This window comes from Myodes glareolus, chromosome 18, assembly GCF_982192425.1.
Source record: "Myodes glareolus chromosome 18, mMyoGla1.1, whole genome shotgun sequence".
Taxonomy (NCBI): domain Eukaryota; kingdom Metazoa; phylum Chordata; class Mammalia; order Rodentia; family Cricetidae; genus Myodes; species Myodes glareolus.
Genome location: NC_142043.1, coordinates 41,596,146 through 41,622,131, shown reverse-complemented (window position 1 = coordinate 41,622,131; position 25,986 = coordinate 41,596,146). Strand labels below are relative to the sequence as shown.

The window sequence follows — 25,986 nt, the reverse complement described above, 5'->3', positions numbered from 1 at the left end:
TTTTGGAACCATGTTTGATACGGTTTCATTGGCACTACAGATTAGCGCGGTCGCTCAGTCACACTCGCCCCCGTTAACATGCGCCTACAGGCACTGCCCTCCAGTGTTGTTTGTGTGCCTATGTGTACTCTCTCTCTCTTTTTGCTTCATTTAGTTTGACACTGTAATTGCAGAAGCAGCCAGCTGGATGTCCGGGAGCTGATCTCTCTGTACCCCTTCCTGTTGCCCACCTCCTCTTCCTTCACCCGGTCTCACCCTCCTCTTCATGAGTATGCAGACCTGAACCAGCTGACCCAGGGTGACCAGGAGAAGATGGCCAAGTGCAAGCGCTTCCTCATGAGCTACCTGAATGAAGTTCGCAGCACAGAGGTAGCAAATGGCTACAAGGAAGACATCGACACGGCCCTACTCAAGCTGTATGCAGAGGCTGACCATGACAGCCTGCTGGACCTCTTGGTCACTGAGAACTTCTGCCTGCTGACGGACAGTGCTGCCTGGCTGGAGAAGCACAAAAAGTGAGTGCTCTTAGCACCATGTGCTAAAGCTTCCTGTCCAGTCCTCTTGCACTCCATGAGGCCTCTCAAGGGGATACTCTGAAACTGACTCAGCCAACGTTGTGTTTGGGTTCTCAAGGGTCCAGGCAGTAATCACTAAGAAGTCATTGTGACAACAGGCATCAAATGATCCTCAGATGATAACATTCTCCTGATCGAAGGGACCTTGGGGGAATTCACTCTTATGCTTGTTCATGTTTGCGAGTACAATGTGAATTACCGTGAGCTTTGTTAGTAAATGCAGCAGTTGAAAACGTCCTGTTGTCAGACTCAGACTCACCCTTGAAGATGCTGCGTGCTTGGTAATAATAGTGCAGTTGAGTCACTCATGAGTCAAATTGGTTAGATAGGCATCTAAAGCTATAGCTTTAGCTTTCTGGATCTTACTGATCATGGTTTGAACTGCTTTCATTATGCCTAACGGTTAGTAGGCTGCCCTAAATCCATTGGCAGTGAATGCCCAGTGACCAGCTTGCTTAGGACTGGTAGCTCCTCTGGGTTTTTATATGTGATTTTTAAAAAGGTTATTTTTACTTTTTAATATCTATTGTGTAGATTTGTGCATGTGCGTGCAGGTGTCAACAGAAGCCAAAAGAGGGTGTTAACGCCCTGGAACTGGAGTTAACAATGTTGTGAGCTACCCAATATAGCTGCTGGGAACTGAACTTGGGTCCTCTGCTTAAGAGCCTAGCCATCCCTCTAGATCTTCTATAATTTTTGTTTAGAATCTAAAATGAGAAAGGACTCATGAAGACGTGGGGCCACCATACCAGATCCGATTTGATGCCTGAGGTGGTGTGGGCATCCTTGGCAGTGTTAGCTCTTTCCATAGCTTGCAGTGAACACGTTATGGATTGGTGGTGTAGGTTGCATATCTCTTAACCAAAATGCCTGGACAGAAGAATTTCCAAATTCAGAGTTTTTCAGATATTTATTTATTTATTTATTTATTTATATCCTTAAGCAGTTTCCTAATCTGAAACTCTAAGATCTTATTTTGTGTGAAGACCTGAACAGGCTAGAGAGAGGGCTCAGTGGATCGGTGGATAAAGCACTGCTCTATAAGCATGAGGACTGGAACCTAGGCTCCGGCAGCCACACAAAAGCTCGGCACGTGTGGCAGCCCACCTGGGACCCGCTGGCTCCGAGACTACACAAACCAGTGGGCCTAAACAGAGTGGAGGGTGATGGAGGAAATGACTAAGGCAAGGGTTGGCCTCCATAGGAATGTGCCCCCAAACACATGCAAACTACACTTGGAATTACACATGCAAGCACACGTGCGCACCACACATACATCCACAAATACCCTAAGCTTTTTGATCTCTAGTTTGCCCTTAAAGTTTCATGTTTTGGCATGTTTCAGATTTCAGGTTTCAGATTAGTGCTCCTCAGCCTGTTGGGTTTCAAATCCAGAGTGCACACTGACACCTGGTGGTAGTGGCTCGGGATGTTGTATCTGTAAAAGTCATGTTGCGTTCCCAGAGATTTTAAAGAGAAGGTTCCGGCTGACACTTGAGTGTCTTGAGATGTGACTCACTAAGGGGTCACCTGCAGGGTGGGAAGAGCATGAGCTGTGTGTGTCCTAGAACGTGTGCCTTGCCCTTGCTTATCCTTCCCATCCTTCTCTTTCCAGGTATTTTGCACTAGGACTGCTCTATCATTACAATAAACAGGATGCCTCTGCAGTTCAGGTGAGTTCAGAAAGGCTTTTGTGGGCTAGCAAGGTGACTCGACAGGTAAGATCACCTGCCATTCAAGGCTTGACACCCTGAGTCTCAGCCTTGGAACCTATGGCATCGGGAAAACCAACATTCAAAAGTTATGCTCAGACCTCCACATGCGTACTGAAGCACACAGAACTTCCACATTTACACACACACACACATACATACACACACACACAACTCACATTTTTTTAAAAGCATTTTAGTGTTGTTAAAAGGCCAGTAATCTTTAATTTTGCATTACTTTTTAAGTCAGTAGATAGAAACCACTTTTACCTGATCTGACCTTTTCTACAGAGAGCAAACATAACACCATTTTCAAAAGTGAACTCCTTGGAAAGGGTTGACATCATGTCTCCATTCTTTTTCCTGACAAACAGGCCAAGAAGTGATGTCTTTACATCTCTGTAAAGAATATTCTGAAGCTTGAGTTTGTGAAAATTGAAGAAAAAAAAAAGCTGATTTCCTTTTTTACAGTGACCAGGGTCCCTGGAGAGATGGCTCAGTGACTAAGAGCCACTGCTGCTCTTCCAGAGTCTGTTTCCGCACTCACATTGGGTGGCTCCCAACGGCATAGCTCCAGATCCTAGGGATCGACCCCTCTTCTGGCCTGGGCACTGCACACATGTGACATCTGCACACAGACATATACATACACGTCAATATGTATTTAGAAAATTGTCACATGGTAATGTACACGTTTCTTGGATTCAGTGTCCCACTTGGCACGTGCCTACAGTGGAAGGTGATCTAGTCATGGTCATTGGTGTCCCCACCTTCTTAACTGGTCACTGTTTCTGCACCGGGAAACCTGGAGCTCGTCTGTTTTAGAGGTTTATTCACTCCAGTGAGCACAGATAACTAAGGATTTTTTTCTCTAACTGTATTTTAGTAACCCTTATCTAACTTCCCCCTGCCCACCCTGTCCCTGACTTCCTAACTGCTAATACCTATTGCTTTTCATGACTTTTATGAAATTAGCTTTGAAAATGTGATATTTTTGCTGGCATGACTTTTATGAAATTAGCTTTGAAAATGTGATATTTTTGCTGAGCCAGCAGGCATATGACATCGCCTTAGAAAATTAGGGCAGCAGGTAACAGTTGTATCTGTAGTTTCCAGTAGTAATAACAGCAAGCATTGCCAGTGAATTGGGCAGGTGCTTCCTGTACAGCACCATTGAAAAACCACAGTGATGAAGTTCCTGCTCTGTGGTGGGGCTGCGATGTGAAGGCCAGCAGGGCTGTTGGGCCTCAACTGAATGCCATTGATCTGTTAGCCTTGTCTCTTGGCTCTCACCTTGCAGCTTCCCATTGATCTTTGCAGAGATCTTCTCACACCCTGGGGAGATGTGCTCCCGTCTGCTCTGTTATGCCTCAGATTGCATTGGGTGCTAGTTTCCTCGGGAGACCTTTGTGTAACATGAGCTCCCTGGCTTTGGCCGTGCATTCGTGAGTTTAGTCTGCAGCTACTTTGCTAAAATCACAGTAACATAATTTCAGAGAGAAGAGAACAAGAAAATGAGTTTCCATCAACACATGCCTCAAGGCCAAGAACAGATTTGGATATTACAAACAAAACATTTATTTTTAAGACATGGTAGCAGCATCTTTAGATTACTGCACGTGTGTTATGATGATGTTAGCACACTATAAAGAAAGATTTGCATACTTGAATAATATAGAGTAAATATTCATAAGTGGCAAAAGTACCATAAAAAAGTCAATATTTTTCAGTGGACCTTTGATGCAGTTATTTAAGTGGTGAACTCAGGTCTGAAAAAACTAGTACACATTAAGCATCCTAATCCGTTTTAATTGGGGGGATCACCACTGTTTTGAATTGCAGATTATTTTAGATTTTATTGTAGTATTTGCATGTATAAAATGAAATGTCTTGGATGTAAGACCTGATCCTAAACTAAATTTCACTGTGTCTTACACAAATAGCATGAAAGTAATTTATACAACACTTTTTATAAGTCTGTGCTCAAAACCAAGTTCTATGGTGTGGAATTTTCCACTTTTAGCATGATCTCACATTGTAAAATAATTATATTTTAGCACATTTGGGTTTTTAGATTTATTTCTAAAAAGAAATTAAAACTGATCTAAGAATTTACAGCTTTCTGTAGCATAGGTGGGGCACCCTTTGTTCAAAATGCTCAAGACCAGAATTGTTTTAGATTTCAGAGTTTTTCCAGTTTTGAAGTAATACATGGGTAGAGAGAGCCACCACAGCCAGCCACCCAGTCTGCAACCCTGACATCCAGGCTGCACCATCAATACGCTGGCCTGTGTTCAGATTCTAGACTCTCATGTGAGTGATGCTTCATCCTGTGTTTTTGAAAGCCTTAAGAGAGTAAGAAAACAAGGATTTTCTGAGATAGTTCTACAGGGTATTTAACATTCTAGATTTAAAATTTTTTGGTTTCTATTACTTTTCAGTTGTGGGTGAAGATTGTGAATGGGGACATCCAGGATTCCACACGCTCAGACCTGTATGAATACATCGTTGATTTTCTTACCTACTGCTTAGACCAAGAGCTGGTGTGGACCCATGCTGACTGGCTGTTGCAGAAAAGTGAGGAGGTTTGTGTTTCATAAATGCTTTCTCTTCGGAATGTCTGGTAAAAGACACCAAAATCCTAAACTGCGGGCAGTTTTAGGTGCAAGGGTGGGGAAGCTACATTCATATCCCCCACCCCCAGCCCCATTTTCTGTGTGCCATTTTAAATCCCTCCCTTTGAGCATGAGCAACTGCCACAGTCTGCTGCTGCTGCTGCTGCTGCTGCTGTCTACAGAACCCTCTTTCTGCAGAGGCCCCTGGTAGAAATACAAAGAGCCTAGCCTGCGCATGCTCCCGGTGTTCTGAAAACTCTACAGTTTCCTCTTCCCCTGCTGTGGGACAGAAATCTGCATTCTGTTGTCTGGAATGGGTGTCGGTTGTTATTCTGCACAGCCTGGTCTTCCCCAAGTAGTCCCCAATCTGGGCCACATCAGGAAGAACACCTTCCTCTTCTGTTTCCATCACCCTTCTTAGAGGCTGTGACATGGAGGTGTGACGTGGCTTGAACAGGACCTGGCTCATCTTGAAGGCTGGAACAGGACAATAGAGAAAAAACAGCTGTTGGCTCTTGGCTGTAGAGCAGGGGTTCTCAACCTTCCTAATGGTGCGACCCTTTACTATAGCTCTTCATGTTGTGGTGACCCCAACCATAACATTATTTTGCTGCTACTTTATGACTGTAATTTCATTGCTGTTATGAATCATACTGTAAATATCTGATATGTGACCCCAAAGGGATCATGGCCCACAGGTTGAAAACCACTGCTCAATAGCTAGACAGCAATGCTCAGAACAGAAGGACACAGACCTCAATGAGACTCCACAGCTTACCCCGACAAAGGCAGCAAGCTTAACAGGCCCATTTCCTTGCCCCCTCCCCTCCTTGGAGAGACAAGATCACATAGACAGGTTCAAGGCAGAACTAAGCAGACTCTTCTACTGTCCATCCTACTTCCTGAACCAGGTCAGAGCCCTTATTCCTTGCATACTAAAACATTTTAAAATTACATTTATTTAATTTATGTATATTTATGGACATATATGTGCATACTGTATGTGTGATGGTCAGAGGGCAGCTGAGGTTCTCGCCTTCCACCATGCATGTCCCAGGGATTGAACTCAGACATTCAAGCTTGGCAGCAAGTAAACTCCCTGCTGGGCCAGCTCACCAGCCCCGCCTTGTATAGTTTTTATTCCATTCCTCCTTTCCCTCTACTCATGCCTACAGAACACAGCACCACATGTTCCGATGGTGTGGATGCAGTGTCCCTGAAAGGGCTTAGGTCTCTTTCACTCACCAGGCAATCAGCCAAATTCACAGAGATTCTGTGCCACATAGTAGCCCACCACTTGACCTCTGTCATCTCTTGAAGGATGGTTCACAGATAGGGTTAACAGACCTTTTTTCTGGGTGGTGGTGCACACCTTTAATCCCAGCACTCAGGAGGCAAAGGCATGTGGATCTCTGTGAGTGCAAGGCCAGCCTGGTCTACAGAGTGAGTTCCAGGACAGACAGACAGGGCTACACAGAGAAAGTCTGGCTCGGAAACAAACAAACAAACAATAATATAAACAAACAAACAAACACCTCAAAAAAAGAAGACTGAAGACAAAAGGAAAAACCAAACAAACAAATAGCAGACTTTTCAAGTTCATGTAGGCAAATAGTGCTGAGACACAAATCTAAAAAACATGTCGGTGTGTTGTGTTTCTCATGTTTGTGGTTCACAGGGTGTGGGGGTGTGCATGTAAACCTGTAGGCATGCAATAGTACTTGCACATGTAAGTGTACAGGGGAACCCAACAATGTGTGATGGCTTTCTCAGTATTTCCTTAGATGGCAGAATTGGCCCAGGGAGCTCCTCATGGCAGACATAGGAAGGCAGCCTTACAGTCGTTCAGGGACCACAGGTTCAGATGGTGGACTAGCCAAGCGCAGTAAATAATCTGCTAGCCAGACAATGTGTTCAGAGAACCAAGAGCACACTGTATTTTCATACTTTGCAAGGGTCAATCTCTATTTAGGATAATCTTCATAAACTATTGTCTGTTGCATGGCTGTCAAAGCCTATTACCAGTGACTGCTGTATTCCATAGTTTCCAACCATTCTAGAAGAAATCCCAGCAACGTGGGGGATTATTTCAAAATGCCAGCCTCTTTCCTGTCTGCATTGTGTCCTTTGTTTGCTCTTTCTAGGGACTTCTTGCTAGACTGTTTTCTTCTATAGTTTTGAGATAAGTGTGGCATATGAAAAGCTGCACCTGCTTAATACATTAGCATATTCTGCATGTTTTTGGCCAATCCCTGAATGCTAAGTGACTAAAAGAAAGATCAAGAAAACTGAATTGCTGTTCTTTCTGCAGATTGGAGTTCAAGTTTTTACCAAGAGACCTTTGGACGAGAAGCAGCAGACTGGTTTTAATCCAGATGACATTATCAGTTGCCTTAAGAAATACCCTAAAGCCCTGGTTAAATATCTGGAGCATCTTGTTATCGACAGGAGCCTGCAGGTGAGCGCACAGAGCCTGGACGTAAGGGCTCTGGCTGCAGTGTCCCTCCCAACTTAGGAAAGGGAACCTGAGTGTCACTTTTCGGGCAGGCCACGTCCCCAGGCCACTCAGTCTGTGCTTGTTGATTATCAGAGGGATGTGAGCCTTCGTGAATGAGACCTCCAGGAAACGGGGGAAGCTACGTCACCTATAGGATACCTAAAGCCTTTGCCTCCCCCGCCAAGTGTTAGCCATCTTTCCAGCATATGATTAAGCCCCAGGCAATTAACCTCTGAAGAGCAGATGTTTCTTTGGCCCCACGGCTCTAGAGCTTTCAGTCTGCGATGGGTTGTCCCGTTGTTTTTGATGCAGAATCTTGGCAGAAGAGGGCAGGGCAGGGCATTTGTTGAGGTCCCACTGTCCCTGCTGTCTGTGGTCCTACTCCTTCCCCTTGGCTCCAATCTTTCCACGTTTCACCCCCAGCGCCCAGTAGCATCCCATGGAGGCCAGCCTTTAAAGTGGACTCTGGGGGCACATTCAGCTTCCAACTATAGCAACGTGGCTGTAAACCCTCCCTCTGTGTTGGAGCTTCTGGGAGCCTTCCAGTGCCCTGCCGGTGCCCTGACCACTGTGCTTGAGAACGTACCACAGCCTCCCTCGTGTAAATGCTGTGTCTGGCTCCTCCCTGACTAATGCAGAAAGAAGAGTACCACACCCACCTGGCCGTCCTCTACCTGGAGGAAGTGCTGCGGCAGAGGGTAGCCACTGGCAGCAAGGACGTAGACGCCACTGAGACGCAGACCAAACTCCGGAGGCTGCTCCAGAAGTCTGACTCCTACCGCGTCCACTTGTTGAAAGGTGAGGATAAGATTGCGTCCCAGTGAGAGACTTCTGGGGCTGGGGCAGGGAGCCATTGTCCCAGAGTACAGCATTTGGGTCCCATAGGGTGCTTGCTTGAGCTCCTTTTCCTCAGAGCTGTCCTGATGAGTTTTGGATTGAGCTTTAAAGGACCACGATTCAGGTCCTTCTAATGACTTCAGTTCCTTCACCACTCAGTATCCCTGGGGTATCGGACCCCAAGGAACCCCCAGATCTGCAGTACTCAAGCCCTGAAGGGAAATGTCATAGTCTGAGCATAGAATCTGTGTAACTCACACCTTACCTTTGTACCTTTGTCTGTGCCTTAAATATGGCAGCTTCTTAGTAATTATTTCCTGACTCTCCACTCTGAGGAGAATGGTGATACATGTGTGTTGTGGTGTCTGGCTGCTGCTGCTGTACTTGACACAGGCTATACAGCCAGCCCTTTACCCCCAGGCTGGTAATATCTGCCTCAGGCACCGGGCCTGAGGAGCAGCCCATAGTGACCAAGCTACAGATGCCAGCGCCTGTCATTTGCTATTAACCTTGGTCCTCAGTTGTCCTGGGAATATCCCATTGCAGCAGGGAAAGATCTGCCGTCCCCTATTTCATAGCCCGCAGGGGAGCAAAGTGATCCCGGTAGTGAGACTCAGCCTATCCGCCCACAGAGAGAGCCTTGATCAAGACCGGCACTGCCCCGGGCTGCGTCATTTTTTGGAAGCTTAACTGCAGGGGGAGCAGAGAAGACGTTTTTGTTTCTGTTCTGGAAACTCACTGGATACAGATAATATAATTAGGATTTTTTTTTTAAATACTGTGAACCCATGTTCCTTTCAGTTGAAATAAAGGGGTTGAACATGGATTTTTTTGAGTAAAGTGGCTATTTGGATTTTATCCATGGGTTCTGCATCTGCAGATTTAACCAACTGTGATTTGAAAGTATTCCCCCACTAAATACCATAACCTCATAGTCAGCTGCATTTAAATCCTCCAGGGGTGATCTCATGTATAATAATGTTAGTTACTTGAAAATAGTACAGAGAATTTGGGGCTCTTTCTGGGAGGGCCTTGACTCTAGACCCCCTGAAGACACAGAGGAAGGAATAGTTGTTCCCCTGTGTGTTAGTCATGACATTTCATACTGGAAGGACAGTGATGCTATGGTAGCTACAGACCAGGAGCCGGGCTCTGGTGATGCTTAGGGGCCTTTTGAGAGCAGACACACCTGCCGGTTCATTCCCTGAACATTAGCAGTGGAGTCTGACTTGAGTTTATCTAAGATTCTGAGTCACCAGGGGAAAATCCAAGGAGCCACCATCATCAGCCATCTAGGTGGCAGTATTTAGCAGTGTCTAGGTAGCCTGCTCTTGCTGAGGCTACAAGAACAGGCAGGTGAGCTCAGCCAGCCAGCCCAGTCTGTTACTGAGTGCCAATTTTGTCTGACAGAGAAGATCCAGGGTGCTGGCCTACCCATGGAAAGCGCCATCCTCCACGGGAAGCTGGGCGAGCACGAGAAAGCCCTGCATATCCTGGTGCACGAGATGGGGGACTTCTCTGCAGCTGAGGACTACTGCCTCTGGGGCTCCGAGGGTCAGGACGCAGCCTGCCGCCAGCACCTTTTCCACACACTGCTCGCCATGTACCTCCATGCAGGCCCCTCGGCCCATGCGCTGACTGTGGCCGCGGTGGACTTGCTGAACCATCACGCCAGGGAGTTTGATGCCACCCAGGTCCTACAGCTGCTGCCTGACACCTGGTCGGTGCAGCTTCTCTGCCCGTTCCTCACAGGAGCTATGAGGGACAGCATCCATGCCAGGAGGACCACACAGGTGGCTCTTGGCCTGGCCAGATCAGAAAACCTGATTTACATGTATGATAAGGTGAGTGCTTAGCCCTTGTGCCAGCTTGCTTCTCTGCGAGCCCTTGTTGCATGAGAGGTGAGTCTTTAACTTGTGAGAAAGTGGTCTTCGTTAGTTCTTATTTCCTCTACACGTATTGATTGCTCCCACCAAGATGCGGAGATCTATGTGGGCAGAGGCAGAGGCTGCGCTGGCAGGCAGCATCAGTGAGGCATCTTCCATTTGGACACCAGGAATCGTGAGAGTGTGTGGAAGCTGCATGTGCTCCCTCACTTTAAGTCCAGCACTTGGGAGGCTGGGGCAGGAAAATGGTCAGGACCTCAAGGTTAACCTGTGGTGCAAAGAAAGTTTCAGACCCATTTGGGCTTCAGTGCAAGACCCTGTCTGAAAACAAACAAAGCCAAACCAGGGAGAATGTGTAGGGAAGGTGAGTGATGTCTGAACAATGATACTCCCCAGACACATTCTTTATGCCTTTGGCGCACTTTATAGCATTACGCGTGGTGTCTTCTGCTGTCCTCTCTATTGCACGGAGGAGAAAACTGAGCCTCGTGACAGTTACATGGAAGAGCCCGGAAGTACCTCCTAGACCAGTTCAGAAACCCACATTCTCTTCTCCAAGATGTAGTCCTTTTCTGGAAACGCCATGTGGCTGGCCAAAAGAGCAGAGTCATTTCTTGTCCCACACATGGGTCTTTCTTGAGACCCTGTGGCCTGGGGTATTTAGTCTCACCTCTGTTTAACTCCTCGCTTCCCAGCACATGTCCTGGCTTTAGTTGCCTGGCCATGTGGCATGCTGTCTTACCTCCTATCCTTGGCACTTGCTGACCCTACACCGTGCAGTATTTTACCTTTTCTGCGTGAACACCCAGTCAGCATTTGGCCTACTTGTTTTTCTCTACCTCAAAGTCTTAATTAAGCTTTAAGTCTTTTGCCTACTCACATCCCTTGTGTGTGCACTGACAACTTCCTCTTTTCCATATAGATTTTGAGGGCAGGGACTTTTATTTATGTTTTCCTAGTGCCTATCATGGGAGGCTGCAGGACTGCAGGGTGAGGGCACTAGTTTGTGCAGAATCCCCTGAGTTGCTGCTTGTCCTGTCAGTGCTCCAACTTGTCCAGACTGACAGAGACTGTATAGAGAAACCTTAGCATGTGCAACTCCAGTCTAAATTGTCAGACTAGAGTCACTAGTGACAGGTACTGTTTCTTACTGACTTCCAGAAAATGTAACTGTGATGTGGGAATGTGTCACTAATCAACTGAGGAGCAGTGACCAAACCCCTGATTAGGGTTCTGCTTTTTATTTGCAAGCGAGCATCCTCCTTGGTCCCCTCAGCTCTGATAGTCATGACTTTGTAGCAGTTCAGGGTTTAGACAGTCAGGACTTTGAGAATGTTGAAGGGAAGAGTTTGTGTAGAAATTTCCAGATACACAGTGGTTACTTTAAGAAAACTAACTGCTGGGGCTGGAGAGATGGATGGCTCAGATATTAAGAGTGTTTACTGCTCTTCCTGGGGACCTGGGCTCAGTTTCCAGCACCCACATAATTGCTCACAGCTCCAGTCCCGAGACTCTGATGACCTTTTCTGGCTTCTGCAGGCATGTGATGCATGTAAACCCATGCAGGCACACACATATACATGAAAAAATGAATAAATAAACCTTGAAGAATAAAAGGCAGGGAGCTCTGTTGCTTTCTCTGCTTGCTCATTAAAAATAGCTCTGCTCATTTCCATTTCTCAAGTCCCATGTCAAGGAGTTGATGGGGCGCAATCCTGTGGGCAGTCGTAGTCCCCTGTAGACTGTGCATCCGTCCGCCCTGACTCAACAGCTTCCTCATGATTGTTTTCTGTTTGCAGGTGAAGTTGAAGGGAAGTGCAGTCTGGCTCTCAGACAAAAAGCTCTGCCAACTCTGCCAGAACCCTTTTGGGGAGCCTGTGTTTGTCAGATACCCAAATGGAGGGCTCGTGCACACCCACTGTGCTGCCAGCAGACACACGACCCCCAGCTCACCCAGCCCTGGCACTCGGACTTGAAAAAGCATGGTTCCAGGCTGCAAAGGGGATTCTGGGTTCGTTTCCAAACCTGCTTTGTGCCAGCCAGAACAAAGGGAAGGCATCTGGGTGCCAGGGAACTGCCAACCCTGGGAAATGAGGGCACCGCAGCACTGATGTTCCTTGTGTGAATGTAAAAGGAAAAGGCCTGAAACCTCGAGACTAGCGGCAGGCCAGAGGCTCCCCGTCCAGGAGGTTACAGTCCTTCAAAGCACAAGCCAACTTTGAAAAGCAGGCGCTGGTGCCTGGGCGATCCGGACACAGGTGGGGCCAGGGAAGGAGCTCAGCTCCACCTGGCTCAGGCAAGCATCCAGGGTGCAGAGTCCTGAGGTGGGCGCCTTGCCTTTTGGGGAGGTGCGCTCTTCACATGGGCTCCGCATCTGCTGCTAATGTGGACACAGTGTCTGTTCTTCCCATCCAGCTGTCAACCTCGGGAAGCCACTGCCTTGTCGTGGAAGCACTCACTCGGTGTAAAGGCCTACGCTCTGACTGCCTAGCACCTGGAGATCCATTTAGAAACATAAGCTTGAGGCAGGCGGGATGGTGAAGTGATTCAGTGGGCGAAGGCACTGGCCACCAAGCCTGATAACCTGAATTCAGTCCCCAGATCTTACATATGGAAGGAGAGAACCAACTCCCACAGGCTGTCCTACCTACACACACACACACACACACACACACACACACACACACGAGAAGAAAAGAAAAAGGTCTGAGTAGAACGCTGCTTTGCCCGTCCTGAAGACTGCAACTAAGGGGGCCCAGGTTGTGTGATGGGCCAGAAACAGGTTCATTTCCATCCACTTGATTGGAAACACCTTGATGGACATCCACGACTAAATATTTTTATTTGAATTCCTATCATCTTTGTCGTTTTCTGTCACTTGGAGTTTCCTCAGTCACTTTCATTACAGAGATCTCTTTCCTCATTAAAATGTACCTCCTACTGAATACTTGGGAAGCTCAAAGGGAAATGTGATGAGTGGCCGGTGAGCCTCCCTGTAGGGGCTGGCATTGGCCTCCACCCTGTAGCCGGCAGAGCTGCTCGTCCTGTTCTCCCCGCAGGTGTTTCTGCAGGACCTCAGGAGGCTGTCTGGCCAGGCCACGTGATGTGCCAGCACTTTCTATGCTTGCCTGAGCTTTCCGGAACCCGCAGAGGCAGGGTCTCCTCCGTGACTAGCTGGACGTGGTGTTTCTGCGTCACTGTCACGCAGCAGACAGGCTGCAGCTCTTGCCATTTCACTGCCCTCCTCCAAGTCACCCGGTCATCCCAGGAGGCTGCTTTATGAGGACCTCAGGGGAGACAGCACACCCTTTACTCTGATACCTGAAAAACAGCATCTCCTGGGCTGATGGGATGGCCCCAGAACACACCCTCCCTCCGCCTGCCGGAGCTCCCCTCACTCTCCACTCTTTACAGAGTGCTCCCATACTTAGAATGATCAGTGTGTTTCTTTTCCTTTTGGGGTTCTGAGTAAGCCAGGAAGTAAAAGCATCTGTCACTGTTCAGGGGACAGACACCCCTTTCCCTGCGTGTGGAGTGTCTGAGAATAAATGAAGTCTCCTTGCAGCTCCAGTGTCCCAAGGATGACTGAGGACACTCTTCTCCCTGCTTGTCATTATACCCAATGAATTGGCGTTACAATTCTCAAAGCACGAGTTATCCCATGAGCAGTGTCTAACCTGAAAGCACTATTCTCCCTTCCCAAACTGGGTAAGATCTCGGAAGGGGCTGTGTCTGCTCACTCCTAACCTGGGGACACTAATTTCTGCTCTGAGTGTTGACAAAGTCAAACCGTCCAACCCCCACCCAATCCGTTAACATAAACAGTTCTACAAGGCGGAGAATCACCTCAACTGTTACAAGTCCCATTCCCTCACCTTCCTCACTCTCCCAAGGGCCGCTTCTCAACCCCCTTTTGAAAGATGAACCCATGGTCCTATCACAGCCCGTGACTGTCCACTGGGTGGTGCAGTGACCACTGGATTCGGGCCTTGTTCCTCACTTTAGGCTCTGCAGCCGTCCTGGTTGGAGCAGCATGGGCTGAGATGGGTTCACCTTCATATCTGCTGGGTGGGACCGTTTAGTCTGGGAAACTGTTTATCTGCTGTTGCCTGCCAGGTGCCACCTAAGCTGTGGGCACTGGGTGTGAGAACAGAGCGGAGAGGGGCTTCCTGAGCCATACTGGATGCTCCTGAAGCACAGAAGCGGGCACTGGGTCCCGCTGTCACATGCACCTGTTACACAACTGGGCAGTTCTTGCTTTCTGCTTGCTCTCCCGTAGGAACCTCTGTCCTCACAGCTTCCTTTGCCTCCTAATGGGTCCCAAATCCACACGATGTACAAATGTAAACTTGTTGATTTTATTAAAATTCTTCTAATTCTTTGTTCCTTTTTTTTGTCATTTTTTAAAAAAGAGTCACCTTACTAAAGTGCTGGCTTTTACATATGCCGCCCCGTTGGGAGGTCTAGAGTCCAGCCGTTCTCTGCCCTTTCCCTGTGCCCATGGAGGTACCTGCAGCAGCTTAGGTACTTAGCCCCTTAGGCTCTGCTATGGGTGACTGGGTTTTAACCTCTCCACCTCCGTATTTATCTCCTGTGCATTCTTAGAGCACTGCTGTACACGCACTGTCTTCGGGTGAGCCGTGCACTCAACAGTAACGCACCAAGACGTTGGATGACTTGACCCATTCTCCTTGAAGCCGAATGCTCTTCCTCAGTGGATAAGGGTGATCGCTACAAACACGGAACCTGATTTGCGACCCCTGAACCCTTGTGGAAAGCCAGGAGCAGTTGGTCTATTTGTGCCGAGGAATGGAAGGGCACAGACAGCATTGCTCCAGGTCCAGAGACAGATCCTCCCTGCCTTCGAGGGCGTGAAGCAGAGTGGTAGAGCCGGGCCCCTGAGACCGTCCTCTCGCCTCCGTGACCCTGCCCTGAGATGGTACACGGGCGTGCACCAAGGTTTTTGTCAAATCAGCCCCCCTCCCTGCAGTGTTCACAACAGGTCGTTGAGCAATCCTGTTGGATGTCCGTACTCATAGACTTGCATTGTGGGTACTGCTTACTGCTCCATCCCTGAGCAAAGGGGACTACAAGCATCTTTTAGACTCTTCTAACCTTCCTCTGTCATGTGGTCAGGTAAACCTCACATCCGTGGAGTGAGGCAAGCTGTCGGAGCTCAGATTTCAAGCAGAAAACTGGGGTATTGTGGTAATTTTAGTTTGGCACCAGATGACCACCTCATTCCTCCACACCTGAAAATTCTCTTGTCCAGCACTTCGCCAAGCAAGGAGACCCCCCCAAAAAAACTAGCTCAGGTTTTACTGTTATTCTAATTACCATGGGTGCTGCTTTCAGAGAAGTGAAGCCACAGCTGGGATCATCTTTTTTGCTTTACACACGGGTATCCTAGTGTCTATTAGCATATTAAATAGTAATAAAGCAAGAGATGGTAGAGGCTAAACTGGAGCCTAGAAAGAAGAGGCTACATTCACACCGGGTTGTGCACCTACTACAAAGATAAGAGACAAGGCTAAATGGCAGAGAAAGAGTCAATTGTCCTAAATGTGTCTTGTGGAGGCAAAGACTGGCGTCTGCCTCAGTTAAATGGACTGTGACTTGTGGTAGGAGTAATTAGATATTAACTAATACCCCATTTGCTCCTAGCGGATCTGTCAACCTTAGCGTTTGAAATGAAAACCTACAAGCATCTAGACCATATGGACCAGAGACCTTCTCACCTTCTCAGAAAAGCTCCGTGGCCGGAGCTCCATCTAAAGGCTTGTTAGCCTGCTATTTGGAGAAAAGCACTGAATTAATGATGCCTGTTTTTCTTTGGCTTGCAACCGGGGAAAGGAAGCAAACAGCTCTAATTCAGTCTGCAGCCTAGAGTTGTCAATTAGCTAAATGAGATCACGTGGCAAGCGAGAATTAGAGGACAGCACACAGCTCCTGGACCACGTGAGACTTTTTAACAAAAAGATGTTCGATACCAAGAGACTTGGGTGCCCCTGACTCTGCTACTCTACCTGGACACAGCCATGTCCCTTAGACCTTGGGGTCTCATCCATGATCAGGGGGTACAGCTGGGTAGCATCTGATGTCTCTTCAGGAGTTAACTTTCTGATCAAGGGAACTGGGGTAAGGGAATGGACATGATTCAGCCTTCAACGCTCAGTGCTGCCCTTCAGGGCTTGGGGAACCCCAATAGCACCCAGCACAGAAACTCCTATTTGGCTGTGTGGCTGTGGGTATGCCTGCCGCTATGAGCGGTCAGCACTTCCATAACTCACTGCATAGTCGCTGTCCAGGAAAGTGACCACAGCCATCCACATGGGTTCTAGCTGTCTGGCGTTCAGTTGGTCCTGTCTGTGCTCAGAAGCATTCTTTTGCCTCTGGCATCTTCGACTCCTTCGTCACTCTGGTCATCTTTCTCTACAGAACATTTTCTGTTTGTCTTAGTTGAGACAGTAAGCTTTCTCTCCAGATTTCTTGCGTTCTTCTCAGCTCAGCAGACCAATCCCAGTCGACTCTCAGGAATAGGAGCTAAAGTGACCTGGTTTTCATCATTACCTACAATTAAACTGACTTGCCCTGCCTCCCCCTCAGTGGTCCACACAAACATTTGTGATTTACCTGGGTCAGCTGATACACATGACAGAATTAGGGGAGCCCGACTGCTCACTGTCCTTCACTCCCTCCTCTCTAGCTGGGATGTTACAGGAAAATCCCTCAAATCCATTCTAAATTGTTTCAATACATTGCTGAGCTACAGGTCACTGTTGACTAAAGCCTGTAAATATGTCTAGCCAAATGCTAAACGTTTGCATTCTTGGGAATTAGAGGACAACAAGCGTTTCCTTGGTTATTTGCATAATAATGCACACCTCTGAAAACAGTTTCTTTGATTTCAAATAATTTACCAGAGTATATTTAGTTTATATGAATAAACCACATCAAGAAATCAGTGTTTTGTACCAAAGAAAAGCAATAACTGTTACTATGTCACCAATGTGACAACATTTAAAAAGTATTCCCCTTTCAAACCATAAGCATATACCCCATAAACATTATCATTGTAAGTACTAATATTTTTTTCATCTATTTTTTTAAAGTGGGTTAGTGCAGGGTTTGCAATCACACACATCTAGGAATCAGAGGACAACTCAAAGGGATCAATTCTCTTTCATCAGTTGGGTTCTGGGGATTGGACGCTGTAGATGGAAGTTTCTGCCCCATATAGTCCTACAGCCATTCAGTCCCAAATAAACACACAGAGGCTTATATTAATTATAAACTGTTTGGCCTATTGCTCAGGCTTATTACTAACTACCTCTTACAACTTAAATTAACCCATAATTCTTAACTATGTTTAGCCTTGTGACTTGGTACCTTTTCTCAGTGAGGCATTCTCATCTTGCTTCCTCTGCTTCTTGCTTACTACTGCGTCTCTCCCTGTGTTTGGTCTTCTCCTAGTTTGCCCCACCTATATTCCTTGCTTGGCTACTGGCCAATCAGTGTTTTATATTGCCAATATGAGTGACAAATCTCTATAGTGTACATGAGCATTAGCCCACAGCAGGACTCTGTTCATTAGACCTGACAGTAATCATTTCCAACCACTGAGACATTATACCAACCCTGAAACCACTTTCCTTTTCCATTTTATTTTTGTTTTATGTGTATGAATATTTTACCTGCTTGCATGTCTGTACACCACATTCATTCAGCGCCCACAGAGGCCAGAAGAAGGCATTGGGACTCCCCGGGATTGCTATGATTATTATGTAATGTATTATATATTATGTAATGTGAGTGCTGGGAGTTGAAACCTGGATCTCTAGAAGAGCAGTGTGTGCAATTAACATCTGAGTCATCTCTCCAGCCCATACAGCCACTTTTAAGTGTACCTTTCAGTGACATGAGTCTAGTCACGTTGAAATACAACCATTGCCATTATCCATCTCCACGTGTTCTTGATCCCAAAGAGTCTGTGTTCAGTGGGATATAATGAATTCCCGTCTCCCCTTTGTCCATTGCAACCACACTCTTCTTCCTGTTTCTGTGATTCTAATAATCCCAGGGTTGCTCAAATAAGTCAAACCATGTGGTTCTTTGCCATGACTGAATACACTTGGCCTGTTGTGTGACTGTGTCACAATTGCCTTTAAAAGAGCAAACCTACAATTCATTTCATGGTTCTAAATAGTGTGTTACCATCAGTGTATGTGTTTGCACACTGACTATTTCTATGCATATATATTTGATATAAGAATTTACTAGATTATTTTTTTATTTATTAAAAATTTCCACCTCCTCCCCTCCTCCCAATACCCTCCCACTCCCCCGACTCCCTCTCTCCCTACCTCAAAAAAAAAAAAAAGGATTTACTAAATTAGAAATCATTGGATTGTATTAGAATTTCTATTTCCTATATCTAGACCGTGTAAAATAAATTTTTCTAACAACTCATCTAAATATCCTCCATCTATGGTCTGGATCAAGTGGGTCCTTAAGAATGGGTTTAGATGTTGTCAGCACAGACTCCCCACCACCCATCTATGATGTGACACTTGCTTTTCTACAAAGGTTTCTGCAAAGTCTATTCAACAGCTCATATAGGGAAGTAGAGCAGGGGCGGGTGCCTACAGGTCTCAGTGTGGGACAAAACAGGAAGGGGTGTATTTCACAGTAGTAGGTCTCCATAATTGTCGCCAACCTCTCTCTATATACAACCATTCAGTCTTGTGGAGAGGGGAGATACCCCATTCTTAGATCCTTGGTCATGTCCCTCCTTGGAGAATTGCTGAAGTTACCGTGACCCCCATTTTTACCTTTGAGGGGGTCACTACCCCTCCATGATGTTGATATCCAGGGGTGCTGACAGCCTGACGAATTGGCTAGGATAGGGGGGTTGGGTGCAGAGTTCTCTGCTTCACTTTGTTGGGGGAGCAAGGTGACCTTTTGAAGAGTGTAAATGGTGGGGGTGGGGTCTGGTTTGGGATGGGATGGGATGAGATGAAGCACTGGTGTTCCACTTCTCCATGGGCATGAGCTGAGGAACAGTATCTGAGGAAGTCAGAGCCAGCCTGTTTCCTTTTCCTGCCACCACGGGGAGCCTGGAACCGCAGATTCCCCAGCATGCTGGCACACCTGCGTGGCAGGCCTGTGTCCCGGGTAATCTCTGTGGAATAGACGGAAGCAAAGGTGATCTAATTATAGAGGCAGGGCATGCCGAATGGGCGAGCATGCTGTGAGCGAGCGCGTCATTATGTCTGCCCCGTCACTGTAATTTCACGCAAGCGAACACAAGAAGCAGGCAGGGCACTGTCTGTCCTGTGTGAGCTTCATCTGCCCCCACTGTTGTCGCTTTCAGATGGTTTTCTGTGTACGTAGATGCTGGGAAATGAACTGTTTCGTTAACAATGGACAAAAGAGGTCAGCTATTCCCAGCCCACCGCGGCCTTGCCAGGGTGCTTATTACTTAAGGGGAGGGGGGATAGCAAGATAATAAACCTACTGCATGTGTGAGGAGAGGAGGAGGGTGGATAAGAATTGGCCGATACAAGAAGTCCCACAATGTGTAAGAGACGTGGAGTGGATGCTATGTATGACCACCTATAAAAGTCATGAGCTCTGTGGTCCACTGATGTTGAATGTATGTCTTTCCCATACATTCACAACCCCATTCAACCGAGTGTCGTCTTCTTCTTCTTCTTCTTCTTCTTCTTCTTCTTCTTCTTCTTCTTCTTCTTCTTCTTCTTCTTCTTCTTCTTCTTCTTCTTCTTCTTCTTCTTCTTCTTCTTCTCCTCCTCCTCCTCCTCCTCCTCCTCCTCCTCCTCCTCCTCCTCCTCCTCCTCCTCCTCCTCCTCTTCTTCTTCTTCTTCCTCCTCCTCCACCTCCTCCTCCTCCTTCTTTTGTTTTTTTTTTTTTTGAGACAGGGTTTCTCTGTGGCTTTGCAGCCTGTCCTGGAACTAGCTCTTGTAGACCAGGCTGGTCTCGAACACTCAGAGATCCACCTGCCTCTGCCTCCCAAGTGCTGGGATTAAAGGCATGCACCACCACTGTCCAGCTTATTTCTTCTTTTAAGTATGGGTCTCTGGTGCAGTTATTTGTCTTGGGAGGCAACCCTCCCCTCAAAACCCCAGAAACTCCAGCAGGTGCCCTCTGGAACTCAAATCCATGCTACAACAAACAACCCCAGTCTTCAGAACCAGAAGCCTTAACACATCTCGTTCCTTATAATTTGTACAGTCTGAGGTGGGGTTATAGCACTGGATGACAAGACCCCCTCCCCCCGGAAGAGGACGTGTCTGCCGATGGCTTGGTCGAGGTGTGACTGATTTGGAAAGTACAGAGTGGGAATGTGGAGGGCAGCCAGGAGCACTCGGGTCGGCTTGATGGGAAGGAAACCCAGTAGTGACCCCAACCTCCTGATCAAGTCCTAAGATGATGCCCAGAGTTCTGTGCATGGGAAAAAGTCTGTTGTCGGGAGCTTAGGCTAGCTGTTTCAGTAGATCCATCCCAACCCAGAGGCAATCTGGAAGCCCTGAGGGAGAAAAGCTTTGCGGTTCAGGTAATGTTTCTCCCTTATTGTGTTCACCGGTGAACGCATTTCTCTTCTTTTTTTAAGCTCTCCACTTTTCCTTACGCATGCTTGTCTTTCATGGTGAGCGGTGACCTCCCTTCATGGTGCAATAAAGCATTCAAAGGCTCCCTGATACCACTGCAAAGTCCCGACATGGAGAATATGGCAGCAGCGTTGCAATGAGGGAGGAAACTGGAAATCTATTCCCCCAGGACTGTGCATAAGGAATAGAAAGCCTTTCTGATAAAAATGCTGAATGGGCTTGATCATTTTATTTTTTTTTTTTCTGGGAAGTGCTTGGCAAATGGACACTGGATACCAGAGTCAGCAGCAAAGAGGGTGGAGATGGAAGACAGAGCTACGGGGGAGTAATTTGTTCTTCCTAACTGGGCCGTGGGGATCTGCAGGTGCTTATTTACACACTAAGGGAGGCTGGGCCAGAGTATCAGGGAGAAGCGACGTAAGAGTCAACAACTTTCTTTCGGCCCGTGTAGGGTGTAGTCTTCTACACCTTTCGGAAGGGTGTAGTCTTCCATCATGAAGAATGACATGGTGGTGGGAGTGGCTCTCAGCTGCGGCAGCAGAAATAGATGGCTGCTTGGTCCCATCCAGGTGGATCAGGACACAGAGCACCGGAGACTTGTATGCTCAGCTGACTCTCCTTCTATTTAGTCCCGGTCCCAGCTCACAGCATGGGCCATCCACATACAGGCAGAGTCCTCCTGCCTCAGTTTACCCTTTCCCAAATCACTTTCACAGACACACCAGAACACCTGTCTTGGTGATTCTGAATCCGGTCAGTTCACTATGATATGAACCTCACCGCCATTAGAGTTGAGCTCTTCTCATTAGAAAACAAAAGCAAACAAATAAAAAGACCTCTTTCTGCCGCCATGAGACTAGCGAGTGATGAAGCTGTAGAGTGGCCCTCTGAGGAAGCTATGTATGGGTCCTCGCTTGTCCCTCCTTTGACCATGCCTTTCTCTGGCACCTCTCCTCTTCCCAGAGTGTCTTGTCACTACAGGACTCTCTACTGCGGTCACCTGGGACACTTGCCCAGAGTGACACACACCCCTCATGCCTTGTCTGCTATTAGTTTAAAATCCAGACACTGAGATAACAGCAAGAGCCCCCAAACCTCTCCTTAAAGGTTTAAATTACCACGGTGATCTGGTCAGCCCATGACGCGCTCTGTCGGTAGCATCCAGTCTCTACTACACAGCAGCCGGGGCTTCGAACTAACCCTTTCCTTCAACCTAGGCGGATTCTTAGAGTTCTGTCCATTAGTTTTGCGTTGATATTTTTTTTTTATTTGCGTTAGCGAAGTTCATCCCTATGTGGCTACAAACTTTCCCTTTCACTTTTATGTCTCCCATTGTCTGAGAAGTCTAAAAGGTCGCCTTTCCCCTCCTTGCAGGCAGTCACCGCCTGCAGTCTAGGCCACTACACATAAGGCTATAACTTTTGAGGACTTGAGGTAAAAAGAGAGCCCACCTTCTTCAGTTGATGGAATAGCGATATGTCTGTTTGTCAAGGGCAAAAACTCATGTATGAAATTCACACTTAGGACTTTAGAGATGCTGTGCATTCTGGGATTTCTCATCTATTTTAAAATTGTGTGGCACACTGGGAGATACTATGGGGAATGCTCTACATCCCTCCTTTTCTTCTAGGAGTAGCAAACTATACTAGGCATATAGCCTCCTGAGAAAGCCCTCCAGTTCCTAACCTTCTTTGGGGGCTGCCCATGCTTGTATGCTCATGGGAGACAGGTTATGCTTTGAACATTGACGACACATGCTTCTCCATTCCGGCCCCACCCTCCTGTGCGGGAGCACCAAGTGGTGGCAGCCCTGACTAGTCCACACTACGAAGGCTGTAACTGTGAAGAGGGTAATGGGGAACTAGGCCAAGGAAACAGCCTGAATGACAACCAGCGTGCCTCGCCACTTAATAGTTAACATTTGCTTCCCAGATGCCCTTCAGTGCCGGCTTTCGTTGCTGCATGAGCCCTGCAATTCACCTAGACGATGACTTCCAGCTCATTCTGCCTCCCTGGTCTTCCATGTGCTGTAGCCTTCAGCACGGCCCCCTAAGAGCAGGTGTGGACATGCAGCTGTTGTTTCCAGGTGTAGGATGGGGGCTGCACTCGGTGTCCAGGCCATTCTTCCCATCACCCCTATAGGTGGGCTCACAGCCCATCAGAAATTTGCGTGGAGTGAAGGGATGCTGCCAAGGCCATCTGGCAGACATTTACCTTGGAAGTCCATTAATGCTTTGAAATCTTTAGCCACGTGAGGGTGAACACCACGCCATAGCATAACAAATACACATGGTGGGGGCTGCCCCTTGTTCTGGCATGCAAACTCTGGGATTCTCAGATCAGCCATTTCTTATGTAGGCTCTTGTGTGTGGCTAGGGCCTCCAGGTTGCTTCCAAGCGGCCCTGGCCCCTAGAGAGCTCAATACAGTCTAGAGGAAAGAAAATTTTCAATCCTACTCCAAGCCCCGATGAGAGGAGAGTTGATCACAATGACAGTTGTATCATTGACAATCCTTGTATAATGAAGTCTCCAAAAAGGATAGGTGCAGATGGACTTCTGGGAGCTGCCTAGTGGCTTTGCTGGATGGTCATTCTGTAGAGAGGGTGGGGAGGCAGAGTGCTCCTCCCTTCAGGCCTCCTCCCACTCATTACCTCCACCTACCTGCCCAACTGTACCCTTTGCAGTTTCCTCTGTGAAATCAGGATAAGTGGAAGCAAAATGGCTCCCTGGGTTCTGTGAGCAGCTGTACCAAATTTATCACACCTAGCAGGGCATTATGGGAGCTCTGGCTTATAGGCCATCATGCACTTCTGCTACTCTTTGGGCTGTTATCTGAAATGTGTGGAGGGGGAGTTGTCTAGTCTGAGGGACTGAGCCCCCAACCTGTGGAATTTGATGTCACCCCCAGGTAGACAGCACCAAACCGAATCAAGCCAGATGCTATTCTAATTGGAGAGCCCTTTCTGTTCTATTTGAGTTCAGAAAAATTCGTCTGCCTGTCTCTCTAACCATGTTCTACCTTAGCCCATGAAAAGGACAAACTGATAGGAAGAAGCAGGTGCCCGGTCCCTCTGAGACAATTACAGTCTCCAAATCCCAGTGCCTACCACGGACCAGGCCTTCTTTGGGCTCTATCCGATAGATATATAATTTCTATTTGTTTGTTTGTGTTGACGGGGCTGGGGGTGGAAGCCAGGACCTTGAGATTGCTAGACAGTCCCGCTCCTACCAGCTACACCACCTCATTCTTTGCTTGCTCTTCATCAAGGCTTTGTGCCTGGGACGACTCCCTTTATTTCCCAGATGAGGGGCATGAGTTCAGGGTGCTCCGTTATACTCAGAATGAAACAGGGAGTGAGCAGTTGTATGTACTCTGTCCCAGACTGTGCTCAGTCCTGAACTCAGTCCCACGTGTCCAGAAATAGGAGAAATTGACCTAGATTTCCATGACTCCTTTTAATGATCCCAACACTTTTGGGACTTTGCTGTTTTTTCTTTTAAAGATTTCTTTACCTCTATTGACGTGTGTGAGTTTCTTGCCTGCACATATGTATGTCTGGTGATGTGTGTGTCTGATGCCTGCAGAGGCCAGCGGAAGGCACAGGACGCCCTGGCGTTGGAGTGAAGGACACTTGTCCGTCATCACGTGGATGCTGGGAACCAGAACTGGGTACTACCCCGCAAGAGCAGTGAGTACTCTTACTAGCTGAGCCATTGCTGCAGCCTGGAACCTTTGCTTTTATTTTTCTCCAACACTGGAGACCTAGGTTGAAGGTGAAATGATTAGGGCTGGTGAGACAGTCCAGCGGGTAAAGGTGCTTGTCACCGAGCCAGACAACTCAACTTCAGCTCCCTGGACCCACATGGTAGAGGGAGATACCTTACTACCGCAAATTACCTTCTAACTTCCACACACATGCTGTGCCCTGCTTTTCTACCACATAGACACAAATAAATGCAAAGAATTGAAAATAAAAGTGATAGCGTTTTTGGAATTCATTATAATTAGAACAATATCCTTGGGTCCTACATGCATGGAGTCAACCACCCAGGGTTGGAAAATAGTTGAAAAAAAAAGTCTTTGTGCTAGATACCAACAGATTTCCCCCGTCATTCTTTTAAGAAAGAAGTGTGATATGTTGTGTACTTGTGTGATGTGTGATATGTTGTGTACTTGTGTGATGTGTGATATGTTGTGTACTTGTGTGATGTGTGCTTCATTTAGTTTTAAATCATCTACAAGTGCTTCAAAGTACCCAGAAGTGTGTGCATTGGTTCTTTGAATATTATAGCACTTTATATAAGAGACAGAGCCTCTCTAAATGTAGCTATCTATAGGGAATTGGTTCCCGGACCCTTTGAGGATATGATACTGTGTCTCATGTCTAAGGCTCTTCCACATGCTTCAGGCATCTTCCTGGGGTGGGAATTATTTATTTTGTGGCTGAGAGTTTTCTTTCTCTTCCTCAGGCCTTGACAGAAAAAAAATATATGTATGGAGCTGTTCTGACATCACAGAGCCCAGAAATCCCAGGACCTGGCTAAATTGTGGGCCAAAGAGAATGAGAAATAGAGAAATGATTCCGAAACAAAGCAGCACTTGCTCCATCCACGTCCATCTTTGTCAAACTTGCTGGTGACTCACCGGCTGTCTGCTTCAGGGAGCTCACTGTGTTTTTGGAATTGCTGCAGTTTTAAAGTGTTTCCCTCAAACTCTGAGGTTGCAACCTCATACCAGTGTGATGGTGTGAGGAGATGGAGCCATAGGGAGGTGATTCAGTCATGAGGGCTCACTCCACTCTCCTCAGTAGAATTAGCATCTTTATTCTATGTTTTCAAATATAGAGAACAATAGAGAAGGACAGCTGATGTCAGCCTCTGGCCTTCCTATGCACACACACATACACACACACAAGGGAACACACATGCTCATGTACACGTATGCACACCCCCCCACACACACATAAGGAACCTCCTCTTGTGCTTCTGTGTGTGATGACATAGCACCAGGGCACCTTCTGTGACTCAAGAGAGTGGTCCTTTCCAGACTCTAAACCTGCTGGTTCCTCGATCTTAGACTTCCAGCTTTTAGAACCATCAAACCTGTATTTTTGTGGTTTGTAATTACATAGTTAAAGATGTGCCATGAACAACCAGATAAGTAGGTACTGGGCACAGGATTCCAGGTTTGTAATAGTAGCTTTGGTTAAAAAAAAAGTTTAGGCAAAAACATGAC

The 25,986-nt window shown here is 47.2% G+C and overlaps 1 protein-coding gene across 2 annotated transcripts in view; it reads left to right on the top strand.

Annotated features, from left to right (window-relative positions):
- Tgfbrap1 (transforming growth factor beta receptor associated protein 1) overlaps window positions 1-14,503 on the top strand; it is a 53,569-nt gene extending 39,066 nt beyond the window's left edge. For both annotated transcript variants that reach the window (XM_048430194.3, XM_085679624.2), the window contains 7 exons: window positions 174-515; window positions 2,191-2,248; window positions 4,729-4,872; window positions 7,214-7,360; window positions 8,038-8,197; window positions 9,647-10,080; window positions 11,922-14,503. In XM_048430194.3, the coding sequence (XP_048286151.1) occupies window positions 174-515; window positions 2,191-2,248; window positions 4,729-4,872; window positions 7,214-7,360; window positions 8,038-8,197; window positions 9,647-10,080; window positions 11,922-12,098 (1,462 nt within the window). In that variant the 3' untranslated portion in view covers window positions 12,099-14,503. The remainder of the gene's footprint in view (window positions 1-173; window positions 516-2,190; window positions 2,249-4,728; window positions 4,873-7,213; window positions 7,361-8,037; window positions 8,198-9,646; window positions 10,081-11,921) is intronic.
- The last annotated feature ends 11,483 nt before the right edge of the window (window positions 14,504-25,986 follow it).